The 20,441-nt window shown below is 58.4% G+C and overlaps 1 protein-coding gene across 1 annotated transcript; it reads right to left on the bottom strand.

The window, feature by feature from the left end:
- Nucleotides 1–27: 27 nt before the first annotated feature.
- KMT2B (lysine methyltransferase 2B) lies at nt 28–20,362 on the bottom strand. The gene is made up of 38 exons (XM_042919181.1): nt 20,003–20,362; nt 18,808–18,880; nt 17,804–18,563; nt 16,405–17,668; nt 16,050–16,163; nt 15,807–15,957; nt 15,261–15,540; nt 15,044–15,099; nt 14,517–14,795; nt 14,084–14,178; nt 13,705–13,803; nt 13,455–13,568; nt 13,168–13,314; nt 12,969–13,064; nt 12,380–12,497; nt 11,740–11,853; nt 11,376–11,560; nt 11,213–11,302; nt 11,018–11,122; nt 10,811–10,884; nt 10,108–10,223; nt 9,920–10,011; nt 9,700–9,837; nt 8,697–8,855; nt 8,340–8,460; nt 8,184–8,262; nt 7,922–8,082; nt 6,629–6,856; nt 5,248–6,544; nt 5,076–5,165; nt 4,889–4,998; nt 1,957–2,094; nt 1,801–1,875; nt 1,525–1,702; nt 1,139–1,246; nt 940–1,023; nt 692–821; nt 28–597 (listed from the first exon to the last, which is right to left on the bottom strand). The coding sequence occupies exons 1-38, from the start codon at nt 20,360–20,362 to the stop codon at nt 322–324; spliced, it is 8,154 nt and encodes a 2,717-aa protein (XP_042775115.1). The 3' UTR covers nt 28–321.
- Between the last annotated feature and the right edge of the window lie 79 nt (nt 20,363–20,441).

Consider the following 20,441-nt stretch of genomic DNA (forward strand, 5'->3'; position numbering starts at 1 on the left):
GCACCACACGAACGGGAACACCACCTCTCCAAACATTGACAGACTTTATTACGGGAGGTTCCCACCTGGGATCCCACCCTCTTAAATAAAAAAGTGCATAGAAAAGAAGGGATTTAGAAACCTTTGTACAGTATCTACATCCTGGGCCCCCAGGGCGGGAAGGGGGCGATTGCTGGGTGGGGTGGAGGCAGGGCCTTTGCCACCTGCATGCCCACATCCACCCCGAACAGGAGGGTGGGGGTGAGATGCTCTGGGAGGGACGAGGGAGCCCCCAGACGAGGGGCAAGATGGCAGCAGGGGGTATGGTGGGCAGCCACGGCTTCAGTTCAGGAACCGACGGCAGCGCTTGGCGCCACAGTTGCAGGGCAGCTTGTTGCTGGCATCCTCAATGGGGAACTTGTAGTCGTAGGTGAGCTCCTCACCACGCAGGATGCGGCGCAGGGCGAAGATGACGATGTGCTTCTGGCCCTCCACGTGGATGACCCGAGAGAAGCAGTTGGGCTCACACGAGTGGTTGATGAAGCGGGCAGCGTTGCCGTGCATTGTGGCATCCACCACATCAAAGTCATCCATGCGGAACATGTAGCACCCGATACCCTACGGGGATAGGATAGGGCAGTCAGGTGCTCCGTTCCCACGGATCAGCCCCACTCTATCCCCTCGTCCCCACGGCCTGGGGGGGGGGGCCCACCTTCCCGTCGTAGAACTTCTCCCGCTTGTCAGTCAGCACAGAGCGAATGACGATACCGGAATACTCAATGACCATCTCGCCGGCATCGATGTTGCGCTTACAGAACAGGCCCCGCCCATGGATGGCAGATCTGTGGGGTAGGATAGGCAAGGGGGAGCTCAGGGGGCAGGGGGACAGAACCAAGGCAGCCCCACACCAGGGCACCTGTCCATCCACCCAAGGGGCATCCTCCCCCCAACCCCACTAACCTGTAGACACCCACAGCCTCTTTGGATGTCTTCTTGAGGTGGCGAAAGCGCATGGCCATGGGCAGCTCCAGGCTGGTGGCACGTCTGGTGGGGTCAGCAGTGTCACAGGCTGGTACCCAGGAATGACCTCTCTTGCCCCTGGTCACCCTCTTTAGGACCCTTCCAGAACACCCCCAGCACCCTGGCCTGCCCTCCATACCTGGTTGACCTGAGCTGCACCTCATCCTCTTCCTCGTCACAGGTGGCTCCCTCAGGGAGCACACGGTGCTGGGAGGCCAGGAAGTTGAACATGTCAAAGGTACACTTCCTGCAGCAGAGAGAGGAGGAAAGAAGGGAGGATCACAGCCATTCCTTCAAAAAGATGCCACCTACCTACCCATTGGCTTGGGCCTGCCGCTGACAAAAGAAATACCGCTACCACTGGAGACAGAGAAAAGGGGAATGGAGGGGGTTCGTTCTTCCGATGTGAACTTTAGGAATAATTCCTGGAGTGGCCTGGCATCTTCTCCCAGGCCTCAGTTTCCAATCTCTACAGACTTCATTCCCATGCTCGAGAACTCCCATAGGGCTCCCCAGACCTCTCACCGGAGATAGACCTCGGCACGGGCTGCCCCGTGGGGATTCAGGGGTGGTTCCTCCTGGCCCTCTCCCTGCTGGTGGTAGCGGAACTTATAGTGCTGGCAGCGCTGGGCCCCGGGAAGCTGCTCTGCCAGGAAGATGACAGCGTCGTGGTGGATGCCCAGGAGCCTTGCCCCGCTCATTCCTGGGGAGAGTCAAAGGTGAGGACACACAGGTCACGGCAGAGGCCCACCTTGTCCTCTGGGAGTCCTCTCAGCATCCCTGTGGACTCTCCCCACTTACCACTGAAGGAGAGATGTCGGAGGCGGGCGTGCCCTCGGGCCTCTTGCACCTTCTCAATCAGAGTTCTCCACGCCCCTGAGGAGGGAGCAGGGCCAGAGCAGTGAGGACGGTGCTCCACCAGACACCTGCCCTCCGTCACCACTACTCCCGACTCACCCTCCAAGCTCTCTGCCTCCACGCTGAACCCATCCTCACTGCTGATCTCAAAGCGTAGATGTGGGCCAGCCCGTTTGGGGGCCTGGTTCTCTTTGTCCTCTGGGGATGGAGGCTCTTCCTCGGAGCTCGAAGCCTCACCTGATCCCAAGCAGCAGGTCACAGTAGGTGAGGGTCACCACTCCTGGACTCCAGAGTCGCCGGTTCCCCACCACCCTCCCTTCCTCTCCCTGCACAAGCACAGATACTTGGTCGGTGGCTCTCTTCCTGCTCTAATTACCCAGTGAACCCTACAGGATGGACATTATTATTCTTTTTAATGTTTACTTACTTATTTTGGAGAGAGAAGAGAGAGAACGAGCACAAGCAGGGGAGGGACAGAGAGAGAGGGAGACAGAGGATCCGAAGTGGGTCTATGCTGACAGCAGAGAGCCTGATGCGGGGTTGGAACTCACAAACCGTGAGATCATGACCCAAGCCAAAGTCAGGCACTTAACTGACTGATCCGCCCAGGCGCCCCTGGACATTTTTTTTTTTCCTACAGGGCCTGCGGTCCCTTTTCTACAGGAGTTCTTGGCTAGATGAGCATTTACACAGAGGCCTGGAGTGCCCTGGCTCTGCAGGACACACTTCTGGTTCATTCAAACCCAGTTTACAAAAATGCCCATCTACACCCCTCATTCTTTCTCTCACAGAGAATTTAAAATACCAGAGAGGTGCATTATACACATGTATTTTTATATACACAGCATATCTGTATAAATACTGCAAATTTATTATTATATAGGCCCCTAACCACAGAGTCAAGTACGTGTATCTTATGAGCTATTTAAGGGATCTCTCAGGGGCCAAAGATTTGGAAAACACAGAAGACAGAAGTTGTTGCTATAGGAGATGTGGATATGAGAGACAGTGGAACGTCAAGGACAGCTCAGGTTTGGGACCTGAACACCCAGAAGGATAAAACTGCCAATGACTGAGATGATGAGGGAGAGGGAGGAACAAGTTTGGGGTGAAGGTCAAGAGCTCAGTCTGGGACATGCTGAGTCTGAAATTCCCCTTAGAGAACCTGCCCTTGCAACCTGCTGGGGGAGACGGCAAACAGGTGGCAGGACCTAGGAGCCCAGCAACCAATCTGGGGGCTGTCGGAATTAGAGATGGGATCCAGAGCCATGCAGTAGCTGAGAACATCTGAGAGTACAGATAGAGAAGTCAAAGCCAGGGCCCTGGGACATGCCAAAGTGACAGGCTGGGGCAATGACGAGGTATAACTAGATTGGTGAGGAGAGGGGTGGAGTTCTGGAAGCCAGAGAAGGAAGTGCTGCAAGGAGGGAAATCAGTGCAAATGCTGCTGCTTGCTTAAGCAGGGTGTGGACTGAGGACTGTCATGGCTGGGGGGCGGGCATGGGGGGAACCTACGTTTGAGTGGAGTACACTTTAGGAGAGAGGCAGGACCCACTGTGGCCGCACTTTCTCCCCACACCACTTCTCTGCGCCAACCTGACTGCGTGCCCTCCCAGCCCTAGGCATGCCTCTAAACCTGATTTGCTGTGCGACCCACATCCTCTCCAGGCCTCAGTGCCCCTGCATCCACCTCTGACAGTTTCTTCTACCTCCTCTTTGCCCTTGCCCCATCCTCACCTCCATTGTTCCCTGAACCCGACAGGCTGACTACAGGGGCCTCAGCCAGGCGCTCTCATTGCCTTCTTTCTCACGGTGCTCGTTCTCAGCTGCGGTACACTTGCTAATGTACGTGTCTGTTTCCTCTACCAAAATCTGGCGTGGTCCCTGAGGGTGGGACCTGTCCGTCATGGTCACTGCCATAACTTCACACCACCTCTGACCCCCACAGGCGATCTTTCAGTTAAGCGGTCTCTGTCTACCTCGCTCCGCTTCCACGCTCAGTAACTCAGCACTACGGAACGAGAGAATCCACACATGTGGACAGGACTCGGGCCAGGAGAAATTCCGAGCCTCAGGCTGCTCAGTTGCCAGCTTGCTTGGCTGTAGCCTACCCCTCTGCCGCAGCCCTCTGTAACCAACACAGCACCGCCCTCCTAGCTTCACTGAGGTTGGCAGCCCAATCCACTCTGTGTGCCCCCATCCTGTGTCCTGATGTCTCTGCCAGTGCGCTAACCTCACCTTTCCCCCAACGCAGCGGTCTCCTATTCAAACCCAACCACCATGCCTCCTCCCACCTCTGCTTCCATCCACAAGCCCCCTTCCCCCTCCTCCGTGGCTCTGCTGTCTCAGCCCTCACACAAACCCCTCTAGGTTGCTGCCTTCCCCTCAGACCCTTACGCAACCTTGCTGGCAAGATGCCTAAGTCTTGTTTTGGCTTCCTCATCAACCACAGTCTTCAATTCTGGACCCTGATACAGCATCCTTCCCAGTCGGTACACCAATCCTAAACCCCACATGCCTGGTGTTCCCTGAGGCAGTTAGGACCAGCGACTATTCCCTTCCCAGGGCCTCTGGGACACCACTCTCCTGTGATCTCCTTCCTACTGTTCCTGCCCCTCCGGGTCCTAGGTGAGCTCTATCCTCATTGGCACCCAGGTGCTCTTATCTAGCTGCATGGCTCTGAATCCCATCCCATTCTGACAGCCCCCCCAGCTGCTCAGCTTTACTAGGAACCTAACCCTCTGACCTTGGCAGATTACGTTCTGAAGCTGACCCCCGGGCTCCTGGGCATGCTGCACGGGTACTTTCGAAGGGCCTCTTAGATGGAGCTGAAACTTCCTCTCCATGACTGTTTCTGCCATGGGTCACACTCTCCCTGAGAGTGTCTCTAGAACTCTTCACACCTAGTCTCGGGCTCATAGCCAGGTGGATGTGCGACGTGTGTTTTCGGAAGTGGCCTGATTCTGAACTGACCATCACCCAGCCAAGGCAAGCACGAGGCAGGGAAGCAGAGCGACAGGCCGGTTCCTACCTGAGTAGTGGTGCCACTGGGACTCAAGCAGCAGGTCGGGGGGACCATCAGGGGCCCGAGGAGGACCACCTTCTGGGAGTGACAGCAGAGGGGACCGGTCCTGGAGGGGCCTGTAAGGAGAGACCTGTCAGAAAAAGGAAGGAACAGAGGTCCTAGAGCCTCCAGGGAAAGGGGACTGGCTACTCACCTTGGGCTTTCCTCCCCCGTGGGCTCCCCAGGCTCATCCAAGTCAAGAACTCCACGCACTGTGGGCGTTTTCATCCTTACTCGGCTAAACCTGGGGGAGGAACCCCGAGAAGGCTGAGCTGCTTTCCCCTGCCCACCTCTCACCCTCCTCCAGACTCAGCACACTCACTCACCCGCTGCCACTAAGCCCTGGACCCTGGGGGGCATCCTCCAAGGACTCTCCATCTTCCTCCAGCCGGGGAGTCTTGTTTGGGGGAGGCGCTGGTGGGGAACGGCCAGAGAAGGTGGACACCCTCTTGACGCGGATGGCCTGATGGGGTGGGCTGGGGGGTCCACTGCTCAACACCAGGGTCAGTGGAGGAGGGGGTGGGGGTGGGGCGGGGCGGACCACCCCTACCACTGGCAACACACCCAGCAGCGGTCCTGGGGGCAGAGTCCAGGAAGCAGGGGCTGTAGGGGGGATGGGAGGGGGCAGAGGTGGCTGCTTCACTGGGGGTGAGACGGGTTCACCCTCCCCAGCCATCTTCACAAAGACTTGCCCCAACTTGTTGACAAGGATGATTTTGGATGTGGCGGGTTTGGGGGGCTCAGGGGCAGGGCCCAGGCTCAATACCCGGACCCCTGGGGCCCCAGGGAGCCAGGCAAACGTCCGAGTGGGGTCAGCTGGGCTAGGGGGTAGGCCCTGGGAAGGCTGGCTGCCATTGGCCAGGGGAGGTGCTGGGGGGAGGGGTTCCTCTCTGGGTCCAGCACCTCCCTCTCCAGGCCCTCCTAGGTTCTTCAACACAAAATCCACAATTTCTGACGGCAAGTCCTCAGGAGGTCGGGTTCTGTCCCCTGCAGCCCCGATGACCCCAGCCCGGCCCACTCCTGGCCCCGAAGGAGGAGTCCCCTGGCCCCGAGGCTGCTGGACTGCCTCTGCTTCGCTGTCTGTGCCGTCATCCACTCCGTCCAGCTGTTCGATGCGGGGGGTTCCAGGGAGGGCACCAGGGGCCAGGGCAGGGCCAGACACCACAGTCACAGGGAAGTGGACATAGCGGGGGGTAGGGCTAGCCTCCTCCTCTGAGCTGTCCCCTGGACCCCCGTGGCTGCTCCCCACTGCCCCTGCGGCCACAATCTCTTCCTGGAAGGGCTCAGTCCCCAGCAGGCTGGCCGCAAAGTCCAGGTCAGCAGCACTCAGTCCTGACACCACCTCCATGTCCTCAAAGTCTGGGCCCAGGTCTTCAGGGGGTGGTGGAGGAGATGGGGCTGGGCCAGGGGGAGCCAGCTCCCCTGAGGTAGGTGTGAGGGCTCTAACGACTGAGGTAGGAGGGGGCACCCTGAGCTGTGGGGAGGTTCTGAGAGGGGGAGAGGCCCGCCGCGACGGTGGCAGCCTTGGGGTCAGGGGGCTGGGACGACGGGAGCGTCTGGGGGGAGCTGGAAAGTCCAGGTCTCCCACCGTAGGGATGTGGTGGGTCAGAGAAGATGGACTTCCTGTTGGGGGGAAGGGTCAGTGTCAGCCACAAGCTCCTGCCTCACCCACCCACCCCCCTCTCCCCAACAGTCCCAGGTACTCACCAGGGGAGGGCAGGGGTCCAAAGGAGACACCCCCCAAGGGCCTCCGGGATGGTGAGTAGTTGGGCACTTTGATTCGAGCCCCTGAGAAGGAACGGGGGGCTGGAGGAGGGGCAATGCTGAGATCTGGCCGAAGTGGGGGGTCCAGGTTCTGAACAGGTGAGTGGTGCTCAGGAGCTCCAGGGATAAGGGCATCTGTATCTGGCGGGGGGTCCACATGATCCGGGGGTTCTGAAGAGGCAGGAGAATGGCATCAGGAATGACAAGGACCCTGTCAAAGCCTCTCCTCACACACCCTCCCTTCTTTTGAGCCCACCAAGGCTTCTCCACCCCCACCCGATGGTCTGGTCACAATGTGCACTGGTTCCCAGTCATCACCCAGGTTCCACACCCCTCTGTGGTTTCTTTAAAATGTCCATACACACCTGGGTCAGGGTCCCTCTGTAACTCCTCCTCACCCATCTCTGCCATCTCCCCCATTCCTGGCTGCCTACTGTTCTCTGACTCAGGCCCCACATTCCACAAGGGGCACTGCGCACTCTCCAGCAGGGCCAGTCCTACCACTTTCTCACCTGCACTGTGCATCCCTGCCACATCAAACACACCCGCCTCATGCTGGCGCTTGGGGCTCCCCATTACCTGGCTCCACCCAATCTGTGAGAACAAATCTCTGCTGCCGCCTCCAACACTCCCCTGCTTCCAGCCAGGGTGGCTGCACCCTCCTCCCCTCTCCACTTCATATTGGAACCTGGCACAAACTCCTTTTCTGCAAACATAATCCGAATCTCTTCCTTCTCCCTTTCAGCTCACAACCTCTCCTTTTACTGATCTCCAAGCCCAATCTTTGAGGTGTGCCATCCAGCGCTTGGCCACATCCCTCAGCACTGGTACAGCTATGAGGGGACCAATTCGGTTTGAATCCTGATTCCACCACTGTGTTATGTAGAGAGCAACCGCCCTTTTTAAGCTGCAGTTTGGCAGAGCTTGCACCTTCCTTGTAAGGCTGTGAGGAGCACCACGGGAGCACATAACCCCAAGTCAGGTGGCCATAAACATTATCTGTTTGTCCAGAAGCTGCCACCCCCCACAAGTAGGTAGCATGGTGCTCTTCCCTCACTTCCTGCAAAATGCTGAGCACGGTCCCTAGCACATAATGCTATCAGTTACTGACATCATGACAATCGGAAGAACGACAAAAAACCTAGAGTATCTTTAGGGGAGAGGGGAACCGGGTAGTGGGAAACCGTTTGAGGGCAGCATCCAGGGAAGGAAATGAGGGAGTTCCAACACCCATACCTGAGGAAGGGGTGGGGCTGTGCACAATGGTCTGGTTCTCCTCTGCTGCCTCCAGGTGAACTGGCTCTTCCCTTGGACCCCACGGACGATACTCCAGAATACGACACCGATACCAGCAGCGCCGCCGAGCATCCACTGTGCTCCAGTACAGACGGGAGCACCTGTCAGGTGGGTGTGTGGGTCAAGAGAGTCAGGACAACTTGGGAAGTGGGATCCAGTCCTGGAGTCCTTCAACCCCACCCAGGCCCCCTGGGCTGCTCACTGGTAGCCAATGGGGAAGAGCCGTCCCTCGCAGTCCGAGAGATCAGACAGGGTACCCAAGGAGTCAATTCGGATGGAACCTATAGTGCAAAGAAGTGATCAGAAGGGTGGGGCCAGGCAGGGTCAGGAAGACCAGGGTACAGAGCAAGAGGCTTACCAATGAGCACATTGATGGCATCAGGTTCGAGCCCCGTCAAGAACTTTCGCTTGAAGTTGATGCCCTCAAAGTCCACATAGACTCGGCGGAGAACATCAAACCCATCGGGGGTCACAATCTCCTGGGAGGTGGGTGGCAAATGGGGTTGCTGGATTGATGGGGGGGGGGGGGGGGGCGAGGGGGCTGTGAGGGAAGGCTCTGGACGCAAGGACTGGACAGTTGGGTGCTTGGCTCAAGGACTGAGGAAAACAAGGGAGACACCAAGAGGTAGCTGGGAAGGGCTGAGGGGCTAAAGGGGCCAATGAGTGGAAAAAGAGAGAGCAGTGTGGCGCTGTCTCCCCCACGGTCCTGACTCACCTTGCCATCCAGCAGGTCTGTGTGTTTCTGACAGAAAACTTTCTTGTCGTCCTGGAAGATGCAGTAGCTGGCCCGGGCGCACATGAAGTGGAAGTTGCTGAGGCAGGAGGAAAGGCAGCAGCCCACCGTGGCTCCAGGCTTCAGGCAGAGCTCACAGCGCTGCGGGTGGAAGGGGCTGCTGACGGGAGAAGCCAGTGACCGAGACCAGGGTCTGATGCTCAGCATCACTGTCTGTGAGACTCTGCTTGGGCCCCAGTCTAGCCCAGCACCTCGCATAGCAAAGGCATTCACCAAACATAACCTCTTCCCTAGATGCATCCAATGCCAGGTGCGTATCAAACCTACTTCAAATTTTCTGAAGCAGAGTGTTGCAGTAGAGAGAAAGATAACGACAGCTAACGCTTACTTAGCAGCATTTACCATCTTTCTCACATAATTTCTTAAATATTTATTTAAGTAATCTCCACACCCAACGTGGGGCTCAAACTCAAGACCCCGAGATCAAGAGTTGCGTGCTCTTCTGACTGAGCCAGATGTCCCTCTCACACCATTTTAATGTGAAACCTGTATCATTTCATTTAATCTTCACTGACCTCCCACCAAGTAGATCTCCCCCGTGCTTCACTTCCTAATCCTGAGGCATCCTACGGCACCTAACCCAGGTCCCACACTGGTGAGGAGAGGTTCTAGCCCAGTCAATACCTCATCTCATAGGGACACAGTAAGAGCTAAGTGCCACACTGCATAGAAAGCATCCAGAACAGGTTGAATCAACAAAAGATCTTCCAACTTTTAATCTCCCAGACTTCAAGCTCAAATGGGGGTGGGGGGGTAGCCGCTATCATTGCAGCACCAGAGTCCTGGGACAACCAAAAAATGATACCCAGGACCAGCGGTGAAAGGACACGTTGGGGTAAAGACTGTGAAACAGGAGCTGTCTCCCCTGCAGGGGGCCCTACCTGAGACCCCAGGGCTGCCCACCTCTCTAGGCCCGGGCTCTCACCATCTGCCTCCCTCGAGCTACGGCAGCATGCACGTTTTTGAGGGAGCCATCATTTTCCTCAAACACTTCAGCTGACCAAATGGCACAGTTGACATGTGTCCACTCATTCTGCCCAATGTATAGAAGCCGTCCCGCCTCCTGGGGGCAGAGGAGAAATGGTGTGAGGGGAGGCCCCAGGGACTAAGCCCCAAAACCCGGGACTTCACATGGTAGCCCTCACCTTAGAGTCTGCATCCCCATATTTGAGGCAGAGCGCACACTGACGGGGGTCCTCCAGGTGTGAGAAAGCAGCTGGATCCTTGCCCTGAAAAGCTGGAAGGGGTGTGGAAAGGGAAGTTCCAGAATCAGGACCTAGAGTTTGTTCCACCAACTCAGGGGCCCTGGCTTCCAGCCCCCATTTGCCAGTACCTGCCGAGGGGTCCCCTGGAGGCTGCCCTGATTCTGGGGTCTCTGGTTCCTGCTGCCTCCACTGAGCGTAGACATGGTCCAAGGATGGAGGTAACACGGCATTGGGAAGAACTCCGCTGTGGACAGGCAGGGTCAGCATCTGACACGTCTAACATGGGTGGCCACCCAAATCTTAGCCTAAACATGCCATGACACACTTGGTCCTCTCTCCATGTGGCATTTCTCCCAGTCTCCCAAATGAGCCGGGGCCCCCCCCATGCCACCTGTGACACGTGAAATGCTGTTCCTCATGTCTGTAATAACTCTTTTTCCACATCTCAGCTGTCATCTCTTCTGGAGAGTCTTAGGCCCTAGGAACCTTCTCTGGGCTCTCATATCCCCTTGGACTTTCCCATCACCACCCTGACAATCTGGCTTATCAGGCATTAATGTCTGTTCAACCTCAACTCCCACCCCCCAAACATGGCTAACTCATTGCTGTCCCCAACACTACCTTGCACAAAGTAGAAACAGAGCGGGCTAATTGCACAATCTGAGTTTTTGCTGACCTAGAATCCCCAAGGACGCTCCTCCTGGCTCCCCACCCTCTAGATGCTAACTCTATTCCTCGTCCATTCTCAGCCCAGGTTGACCCTGGATTCCCATGTGCCCTTGCTTTTGCCCTCATCCCCTAGATCCCCTCCTGCTACCCAGCCTTGCTCACTTCGGCAGCCGGGTACTCCGTCGCCAGTACTTGGGGTCATGGGCGTCGAACCAGCCGAACGCAGACTCTAGCAGCTGGGGAGTGGGTTAACAAAATGAGAAGAACTGGCTTCCCCAGGCAAGTTGGTGGGGGCAGGGTCTGAAGTACCCACTCTCTCTTCCCCACTTCCATTCAAGCCACCCTATAGGCTTTCCCCAAAGTTCTCACCTTCAGTAGGAGCCCCTTCATCTGGCCTCCAGCCCGGCGCTCTGGGGTTTCTCCTTCTTCTGAGTGCTTCATCAGGATGCCCACCATGTCCTCCATAAAGCTGTGCTGTAAGGGAGCTTGTCAGGATCAGAGCCCCCACCCCGCCCCCAACCCCCCTCCTCCTGACACCCACCTGTTCCTCTGTGTCCCACTCACCACGGACTTGTAGTGGCCTTCCTCGAACCGCCGACTCACGGCTTGCAGATCACAGGGCCCCGGGTGCAGCTGCTTTCCAGCCTGCCCACACTGCAGAGACAGGAAGTCAGCAGGGCTGGTGCTGGGCCTGGCCCCACCCCCCCCACCTCCCGAGCCCCCAGACCTGAGTGCACAGCAGCAATGGGCCCGCCACCTTGGAGCTCAGTAGGCCCTGGAGCACCTGGCGTAGGCCCCCCTGCAGGGCCCCACTCAGGGCCTCTCGCCAGCGGGGGTGCGTGGCCCCCGCACACGGTCCGCAGGTATATAGCACGGAGTCTGGCAGCCCAGAAAGGATCTCATAATCTTCATCTAAAACAGCCAAAGTAGGATAGGAGAGAATGGTTTGGGAGGACGTGAGAGTTGGCTCTCAGCAGCCCCTAGAGGTTGCCAAGGATATTAAGCCCACCTGTCCCATAAGGGCCTGTGCTGTGGGTAGGACAGGGACCCCCTCAGGGCTGAGGCAGCAGCCCAGACACTCTGCTGCTCACCCGAGAGTCCCTCGCACTTGGCGTGCACCCAGTGGTCACACTGTGCACACTGCATCATCTTGCTCTCGTAGTCGTTGTCTTCGTAGCAGCGTGTGCAGATTGGGCAGAAATTTCCTGCAGAAGAGGGAAGAAAAGGGCAAGTCAGAGGAGCTGGGGCCACTACCTGTCCCCTGGAGGTCTCTCTGGGGCCACCACCTCTTGGCTGCCGTGAGGGCTGCCTCTGCTATGTTCCATCTTGGGTCCCTACTATTCTCAAATCGTTGGCTGAGGATAAAGCCTCTTTTAACCCTGTGACCCCAATGCCTCACAAAGAACCTTGCTAAATATGCTGCCTGAGCAAATGGGGAAAGCCTCGGTTTTCAAAGTGCTCAGTGGAGTCCTGAGGATCCAGGGGACATGTCAGGGACCACCACAACAATGGGATCTAGGCCCTCCACTCCCACTGCCCTCAGAGAAAGTATGTCCTTCTATCTGAGGTACTGGCTAGGCTTCCGTGGGAAAGTACCATGAATGGAAGGAAAGGTTCCGCGGCTAGAGGAGGATACAAAGCCACTAGAAAAACACATCTGTCCTGCCTGTCTAGGAGCCTGGCCCACTGCCCGGTGTCCCCCAGGGCCCAGGTCCCCTGACAGGTCCCCACCTTTCTCATAGAGCTGGGTGCACCTGGGGCAGAGGCTGTAATCTCCAGACCACTCGACGTCCCAGTTCTTCCCTGGAGTCGCCCCACAGCTCTTACAGCGTACGCAGGCTGAGCAGATCTGGGGGCAGGGGGGGCAGGGTGACATTAGGGGGAGCAGCCTGGAGCAGTGTTGGGGGGTACAGTGGGAGGAGATGGGCAAAGAAGACTGGATGGCAGGCAGGAGACAAATGAGAAAGGACAGGTAAGAGGAAAAAAAGTGAGCAAGAGAAGCAAGGAGGAAGGAGGGAGAGGAATGAAGTGGGGGAGACTGGCACAGGGAGACAGGGAGGAGTGGAGATCAGGCAGGAGCAGGGGATTCTGAGCCCAGGACCTTGGAATCCATGAGCCCCTGCAATCATCCTGTGTAAGTTCTGCACGTAAGTCTCGTTTATACGAAATTTCAGAAGAGAAAATGCTGTTTATCAGATAAACTCTCACAAGGACCTCTGACCTTTCCCTCCTCATGGAAGCCCTGGCCTAGAGTAAGTCTGGGGGTGGTAGCAGCCTTAATTAGAGCTCCAAAGCAAGGGGCGTGGGCCTCGTCTCTCACCCAGTGGCGCCGTTTGCGTGTGGCCCGGGTTGGGTAGCTGGGCCCCAGGCAGGCTGGATGATAAGCATGGCGGCAGCGCTCACACTCCAGGAGGTGCTGTTGGGAAGTTCGAGAAAGACAACAATGGCAGAACCTACTGACACAAGAACATCCCTCTCCTCCACGCCTCCACCCACTCGCACGGCTCCCGTGCCCAAACCTTGGATCCCCGGCCTTTGCGCCCACAGACGTGGCAAAACTTGCAGCGGCGGCAGCACCAGGTGTCATGATGTTGGGGCAGGGGCCGTTCGGCCTCCTCCAGACAGAATGGATGGAAAGGGTCACAGCAGACTTGGCAGAACACCAGCTGGGGGTGGGGAGAGTGAACAATGGGCACAGTGTGAGGCCAAGAGGCCAGGGATGAGACCCTGCTGAGAGGGCCCAAGATCTCAGGCAAGGAGGGCCAATGGAGACCTGAGGGGCTGTGGAAAAAGGCGGGGATCCAACCTCATGCAGGCCTTTACTGGCACACAGCAAGCACACCATTGGCGGCCCCCCTGGCACGGAGGTGAGCACACTGAGGCCGCCCATCAGCCACACGTTCTCCAGGTCACAATCCTCCTGAGGGGAAGAGAGGACACAGGTCAGAGAGCAGCCAGGAACACCAGCCAAATTCTTCCTTAAAGCCCTGGTTTCTCATATACGATCAAGTTTCTTCCAAACACGGTCCTTGAGACCCTCTTCCTCAATGCCATACCTTAAAATCCACACGGACCCGGTGCACTCCGTCAGGGGACTTCTGTTTTCCAGTCCAACCATTGGGAAAAGAAGTAAAGGGGCCAGGGGCCAGAGCGTCCTAGAAAGGGAGGTGGTGATCGGAAGGCCGCCAAGGCTCACCCTCTGCAGACTTCCCTCCACACTGCCATTTCCCCCAGTCTGCCCAGCCTTGTCTCTTGCCCAGATCCTACTTTGCTTTCCAGAAGGACAGGCCTGCCTTACCCCTCAGGGCCTGTCCTCTGGTGTGGAAAACACGGCACTCAGGTGAGTCCGTTACCCTGACTTGCTAGGAAGCTCCCGAAGGGCAGGAGCCATGCCTTCCACGGGGCTCAGGGTTCTTGGTGTGGGGCCTTGCTGACCTTGTCCAGGCGCCTTCGGGCCTTAAGCTGCAACACAGGCTGCAGGGTGGGTTTGCGGGGCCGGCTCTGCTCCTCAGGTTCTGGTACTGGTAGCTCTAGGCAGGACACATAAATGGTGAGGTTCCCCTATTTAGAGGTTCCTCACCCTAAATAGGTGAGGTTCTTCCTTCCCTATTCCCCTTTCTCCACAACCCCCTAATGTTACCTGGATCCCCAGGGCCATCTTTAACTAAGACCCACTAGGATGACCCGGCTCAATAAGCTACTGAAAACCTCACGCACCAGTTCTCCCTATCCACACCAAACTACCTCCTTTCCTTGCAGTCAGCTGTGTTCTCTAACATACTGGTAGGGCCCCGGGTCTGGAAACCCCGCCCCTTCTACACAAAAGACACGGGACTAACTGAAAGGGGAAGCAACAAGCAATTCGCACCATTCTCTCGGGGGGTCCGACGCCGGGGAGCAGGGGGACCCCCAGGCTCTGAGTCATCCGAGTCCTCGAAGATATCATAGGAGGGTCGCTGTTTGACGCAGCGCCGGGCTGACTTGCGCTGCAGTAGGAGGGAGTCCTGCTCCTCGGGCCCTGGGGGGGCCACCACCTCCTCCCGGGGCCCCCCAGCTCCCGCCCCCCGGCGTGGGCCTGGAGGACCAGGGGAGGCCTCAGGAGATTCATCGGAATCCCAGGGCAACAGCGTCTTCACTATCGTCCGGCCTGTGGGAACAGGGGACTTAGTAGGATCTGAGCTCAGCCAGGGACATGGGACACTGGGATGGACAAAAGCCAAAAAGAAGTGGGGCAGAAGAGAACGAGTACAGGAGAGATATGAAAGCACACGACGGAAAGACAACAAAGGTAGGAGACTGCAAAGATAAGGGAAAGAGAACAAAGAAAACATAGTTTCCTCCACACCACGGATCTAAACACGGTTGTATAAAGAAATACTCCTCAAGTCCTGTTACCTTTTTTAGCCAACCGTTCCATCTTCCGAGCCTCTATCTTGTCACACTTCCGGTATCTGGGGAGGGGAGCAGCACGTCACCAGGGTAGGGGACTGGTGGTCTGGGGGAAGAGAGGAAGCTCTCCACAAGGATGCCAATCCCACTGCTCTGGCGGGGCAGGAGGCCTGGGTGACTGACAACCATGGGTGGGAACAGAGGCTCCGCCCAGGCTACTCACACACAGCACTGCTTCTTGGTGTTGGGGCCCCCAAACTTGGGCTTGTCCAGGCAGTTGACACAGGACCCACAGTCCTGCACACGCAGGCAGCCCCGACAGTGTCCACACCGTGCCATCCGCATCTTCTTGCCATGATGGGAGGGCAGCGAGCGCCGGGGCGTTTGGGCCAGGGTCCCTCCAGACCCGGCAGGCTCTGAGTCTCCCCCAGGCCCTGCTGACTCCACCTTTCCCCGCCGAGACCGTGATGGGACACTCTCAGTCTCAGATGCTGATGATGTATCTAGCGTAACGCAGAGGAAGGAATGGAGTCACAAAGCCACTGGGCTTTTTACCTAGATCCCATTCAATTGGCCCTCTGGTCTCCACTTTCCCACAGTGCTCAGGTCCCTGGTGCCCCAAATCTGCTCTAAGACCCAGCACTCCAACCCACTTGCCACCTGCCCCAAGCATCCAACTCAGCGCCCACCCTCCTAGGCTCTTGGTGCATTTGCTCGCCCCCAAACTTGACACAGCTGTCAAATCTTCCCACAACACACCCGCCCCTACCCTCCGTGGCGATGTCCTGCCGATCCCGGAGAGGAAGAGCACTGAGGCGGGGGACGTCTTCGGGCACCATGGCCCGGGCCTGACCTAGGGCCACAGCAGCATGACGACAGACATGTTTGATGCGGGGGCCTTGCACGGGGGACTCGGGGCCCTAGGGGAGGAGAAACCAGGAATACATGTGGAAGTAGCCCCTTGTGCTCCTGCAACCAGCCTTCTTCAGAGGGCCTTCCTCCCACTCCATACCGACGGTCTCTCTCTCTTAGTTTCCATCGATTCATCTTCAGACCTGACAGAACCTCTCTCTGAGAGTTGCTTGACAGTCCCCACGACTTCCTCCATCTGCCCTCCAGGGCTCGGCTGGTGGGGGGAATAAACAGGGTCAGAGGCTGGAAAGTGAGGAAAGATAGGACCAGCGGACTAGCGTGGGGGAGGGACGGGGCCAGGGAAGGAATATAGGAAGCTGAGAGACAGGCAAGGACTGGCTCTGAGCGTTCCCTGAAATACTGGAGGCTGACTGAGGAGACAGGCAGTTAAGGAGAGTTAAGAGAAGCAAGGCTGGACGATGGGTGCAGGAGCCTGGCCAAAGCACCATGCTCACCGGCAACAAAGACGCCACCTTCTGCTGCTGCTGCTGATCGATCTTGAACAGCTGCACCTTGGCTCTCTTGAGGAGGCTGAACATTTTCTCCTCCACACCAGACAGTGGTAAGGAACCCAAGCCTGCAACACGGGCCTTTTCCAGTGGCGGCGGCTGCTGTGGTGGAGGCTGTGGCTGCAGTTGTAACTGTGGCTGTAATTGTGGCTGCTGTGGTGGTAATGGCTGGGGCAGCAGCTGGGTTTGCAAGGCCTGTAGGGGCTGCTGTAGCTGAGCCTGAGGCTGAGGCTGCTGCCCATTGCTCAGAGTTGGCGCCCCAGGAAGGGGCACCTCGGCCTTGACAGGAGTGGCGACCACAGGGGCAAATCGAGGCAGGCTGAGGTGGTTGGTGCGGCCCACTGCCCGTGGCTCAGGCTCAGCTGGAGAGTCATCGGCGGGAGGAGGCTCTGGCTCAGGGGCTTCAGGGGCCCCAAGAGGAGTAGTAAGCACCGATTCGTAGATCTTCAGGTGGGCTTCGCTTGGGGTAAACTGAGGCGCCCGAAGGAGCAGGGGCCTCCGGGATGGAGTGACAGGGGCAGGAAGTGGGGGTGGGGCCGGTGGAGGAGCAGGAGGAGGAGGGGGCAGTTCCCGGGTCAGTGAGGTCCAGCGAAATGTGGGTTCCCTTAGAATGGACCGTCTCTTTTCAGGAAGCGGGACTGGGGTAGAGGGGGGAGTTGGGGCACGCGGTGGAGAGGGAGCTGGTGCCGGTTCTGGGGGGGCGAGTGGGGACATGGCGACAGGAGGCCGCAGAGTAGGTGAGACTTCTACCTTTAGGGGCTTGGGGGGGTCTTCGTCCATAAATCGCCGGGGTGTCTTGATGACACGGGAGGAGCGGGCACTCACCACGGGCATAATAAACTGCCGGATATTCTTCAGGAAGGTGGTACTTTTGGGGGCCACAGTGGGGCTGTCTTCCAGAGGGCCTCCCGTGGTGGTGCTGGGGGTTGGAGTGGGAGGAGTACCTTCTGGCACTGCCCGAGCAGCTTCTCGCTCTGCCCGCTGGCTGGGAGTCAGGGGAGGCCGGCCCCTCTTCCTGGAGCATGTAGCTGGAACCACTGGAGGAGGGGATTCTTCCTGCTCCTCTGGGGCAGGAGGTGGTGGAGGTGATGGTGGGGGCAGAGGGGACACTGGGGGTGGTGGAGGACAAAGTGGGGACGAAGGAGAAGTTGAGGGAGGAGGGAGGGGGGGAAGGGGTGGTGGGGGTGGTGGGGGTGGAGGGGGTGGAGGGGGTGGAGGAGGTGGAAGAGATGGAGGGGATGGAAGGGGTGGAGGGGGTGGAGCGGGTGGAGGGGCTGCAGGGGCTGCAGGGGCTGCAGGGGCTGGAGGGGCTGGAGGCTCTGGAGGAGTCGAGGCTGGGGATGGCAGCTCTGCCTCTTCCTTTTCCTCCGCTAGCATCATCTCTTCAGGTCCAGCTCCCTCTACCTTCTCTTCCTCCTTCTCCTTGCCTTTCTCCTCTTCTGTCTCCTTCTCTCTCTCCTCCTCCAGCTTTTGCTCTTTCCTCCAGCAGGGGCCCTCTCCCTGTCCAGATCCAGCTCTTCCTTGGGGGGCATCCTGCCAGCTCTCCTCACGTTGATCTTGACCCTGACCTGATTCAACTCCCAAGGACAACTGTCCCATCTTCACTTTTTTGGCCTTTGAAACAAACTTGATGACGAGAGGGAGCCCGCCTCGGCCTCGGCCTCTACCTCCACGGCCTCCTCGCCCAGCCTGTCCTCCACGCTTAGGGGTCCCAGGTCCTGGGCCGGGCCCCTCCTTGCACTTCCAGCTGCCAGTTCGGTGTTTTACTGGAACCACAGGAGGTGGGGGCTCGGGTTTGGGGATTGTCACAGCTGCTTCTGCCACCACTACTGCTTGTTGCTTCTTCCTGCAGGGGCCTGCTGGCCGTCCTGGGGGCCGTCCCCGAGACCGACGTGGAGTGGAAGGCTCACATGTCCGGCCCCGGGGGGCTGGGGGTGCCTGGGCCCGCCGGAGAAGTTCAGTCAGTGCCTGTACCATCCGTTCTGTGCCTTCCTCACCCCGTTTCCGGGCAGGAGTCTTTGGGGGGGTAGGAGCAACATCTGCTAGGCGAGGAGGCGCAATGGGGGTCGTCTTATGCTTGCGGCCCCGACCTCGGGGGGCTCGACCTAAAAGGAGAATAGGTGTGGGGAGATGGGTCAAGCTAGCCCTGCAGACCGAAGAAGGCACTCCAGGAAGGCAAGGACTAAGTCTTACTTGTCTGTTTCCCCCACAGCCCAGCCTAGCTTGGGCTTGAACACAGAACACACTCTGTAACTGATGGAGACTCTAGCGGAACAGGGAAGAGCTGACACAAAGAGCAAGAATCACATTCCTGTAAAACTACAGAGGTAGAGTTTCCCCATCACTCACCTCGCTGGGATCGGAGCGCAGAGCGCAGGGAACTGGGGGCCACATCTTCATCTGAATGAAAACCCTGAAACTCCTGATTTAGGGGACCAGAGGTGGAGGGGAAAAACAGCAGTCAGTGCCAAAGCCCTCATTTCACCTGAGACTCAGGTATGGAGATACATCCCCAGTTTCCCTCTTAACATACCCCTACCTATTTACGGAAAAACTTAAGAAGCTGGAAGATGTGAGAGGAATAGAAAACAGGGTCTCTCCCTAGGGACAGAGGCACAGGGTATTCTGATCCCCCATCCCCTGTGCCGGACCACATCAGCACAGCCACCAGTGGTTCACTGGCCCAAAAGGGAAGAGAGCGGGGTCTTCCCAGGCCAGGAAGTAAACACTACCCTCAGATTCCCTCATCCTCTAACTCAGAAAACGGTGGGACTTGTTTACTCACTCTCAGAATGTAGTTTCTTCCTGAATGAAGATGGGAACGGGGCACCCAAGTGGGGTGTGTGTTTCAAATGGTTTACTGTAATAGGTTCTACTCTGAGCCCTCAGGTTACTACGCACTGTCCTAAGTAATACAACCCACACCTTCCTGACTTTTCTGGGAGGCTGAGGATAAATCCTGAGCTGAACTCAGACCTGCTAGAGCTCCCAGCCTCAGCCTTTATTCCATTTCTCTTCAATCTGTGCCCCTGAGAGGAAGCCTTCCACCAGGCTACCATCCCTCCACCTTAAGAGAAAGAATCAGGGTACGGGTGAAACCAGTGATGTGTCAAATTGTGAGGCCAGGCGGAGCAGCCTACAGGTAAGAGCCCAGAGAGCCCTAGCCTAGGTCCACTAAAGCCACGCTGCTGCTGTCAACCACCACTGGTTGGGCATGCGGTACCCACAGTCTTCTCGCTCAAACCTCTACTGGCATGGCTTTGCCAACTACCAAGATCATCATCCCAGGACACTTCAGCAGGATGTGCCTCGGGCCCAAGTGCCCAGCTGCAGCCCGGCTTCTCTACCCACTTTCGGAGGCCTTTTGCACCGACACCTCCGTGCAGCCTATCTCCTCCCAGGCCCATCCGCAGGGCCCCACCATCCCTCCGCAAGGACCCTGAGAACCTCGCTTCCTCACGCCACCCCTCGGGGCCACCCCGACCCTAGGAAGCCCCCCGGCCTCCGCCCCGCCCGGCGTTGGGGACGCCTCTGACTGCCTCACCTCATCGTCGGATTCCTCGTCACTGCTCTCCTCAGGCACGCAGCCCCGGCTGGGGCCCCAGCCCCTGCCCCGGCCCCTGCCTCGGCCCCGCTGAATGCGCGGGCCGGCCCACAGGCGGCGGAGCCGGCGCAGGCCCCGGCGGAGCCCCAGCAAACGGAGCAGGGCCGTGTCCTCCCCAGGCTCGGCTCCGCCCGGCCCCGTCGCGCCGCCGCCGCGCCGCAGAGCTACCCGCACTCTCTCGGCTCCGCTGCCCCGTCCGCCGCGGCCCCCGCCCCCGCCGGAGCCCCGCGGCCGGCCCGGGAAGCGGCCCCGCGCGGAGCCAGGCCCGGGGCAACTGCCGCCGCCCGCCGCCGCCGCCATCTTGGCACCGTGAGAGGGGCCGGGGAGGCGGGGGGAGGGGCGGCCCGTGCGCAGGGCCGGGGGGAGGGGAGGGAGAGGT

The sequence above is a fragment of the Panthera leo genome, chromosome E2, assembly GCF_018350215.1.
Source record: "Panthera leo isolate Ple1 chromosome E2, P.leo_Ple1_pat1.1, whole genome shotgun sequence".
In the NCBI taxonomy this organism is placed as follows: domain Eukaryota; kingdom Metazoa; phylum Chordata; class Mammalia; order Carnivora; family Felidae; genus Panthera; species Panthera leo.

Excerpts from the sequence above, each read along its gene's own strand:
- KMT2B (XM_042919181.1), bottom strand. The coding sequence starts at position 20,362 with ATGGCGGCGGCGGCGGGCGGCGGCAGTTGCCCCGGGCCTGGCTCCGCG. Across the intron at positions 13,065-13,167 it reads GCAAAGGCCGGGGATCCAAG|CACCTCCTGGAGTGTGAGCG; the intron begins GTTTGGGCACGG and ends ACTTCCCAACAG. Across the intron at positions 8,856-9,699 it reads TAGCTCGAGGGAGGCAGATG|CGCTGTGAGCTCTGCCTGAA; the intron begins GTGAGAGCCCGG and ends TTCCACCCGCAG.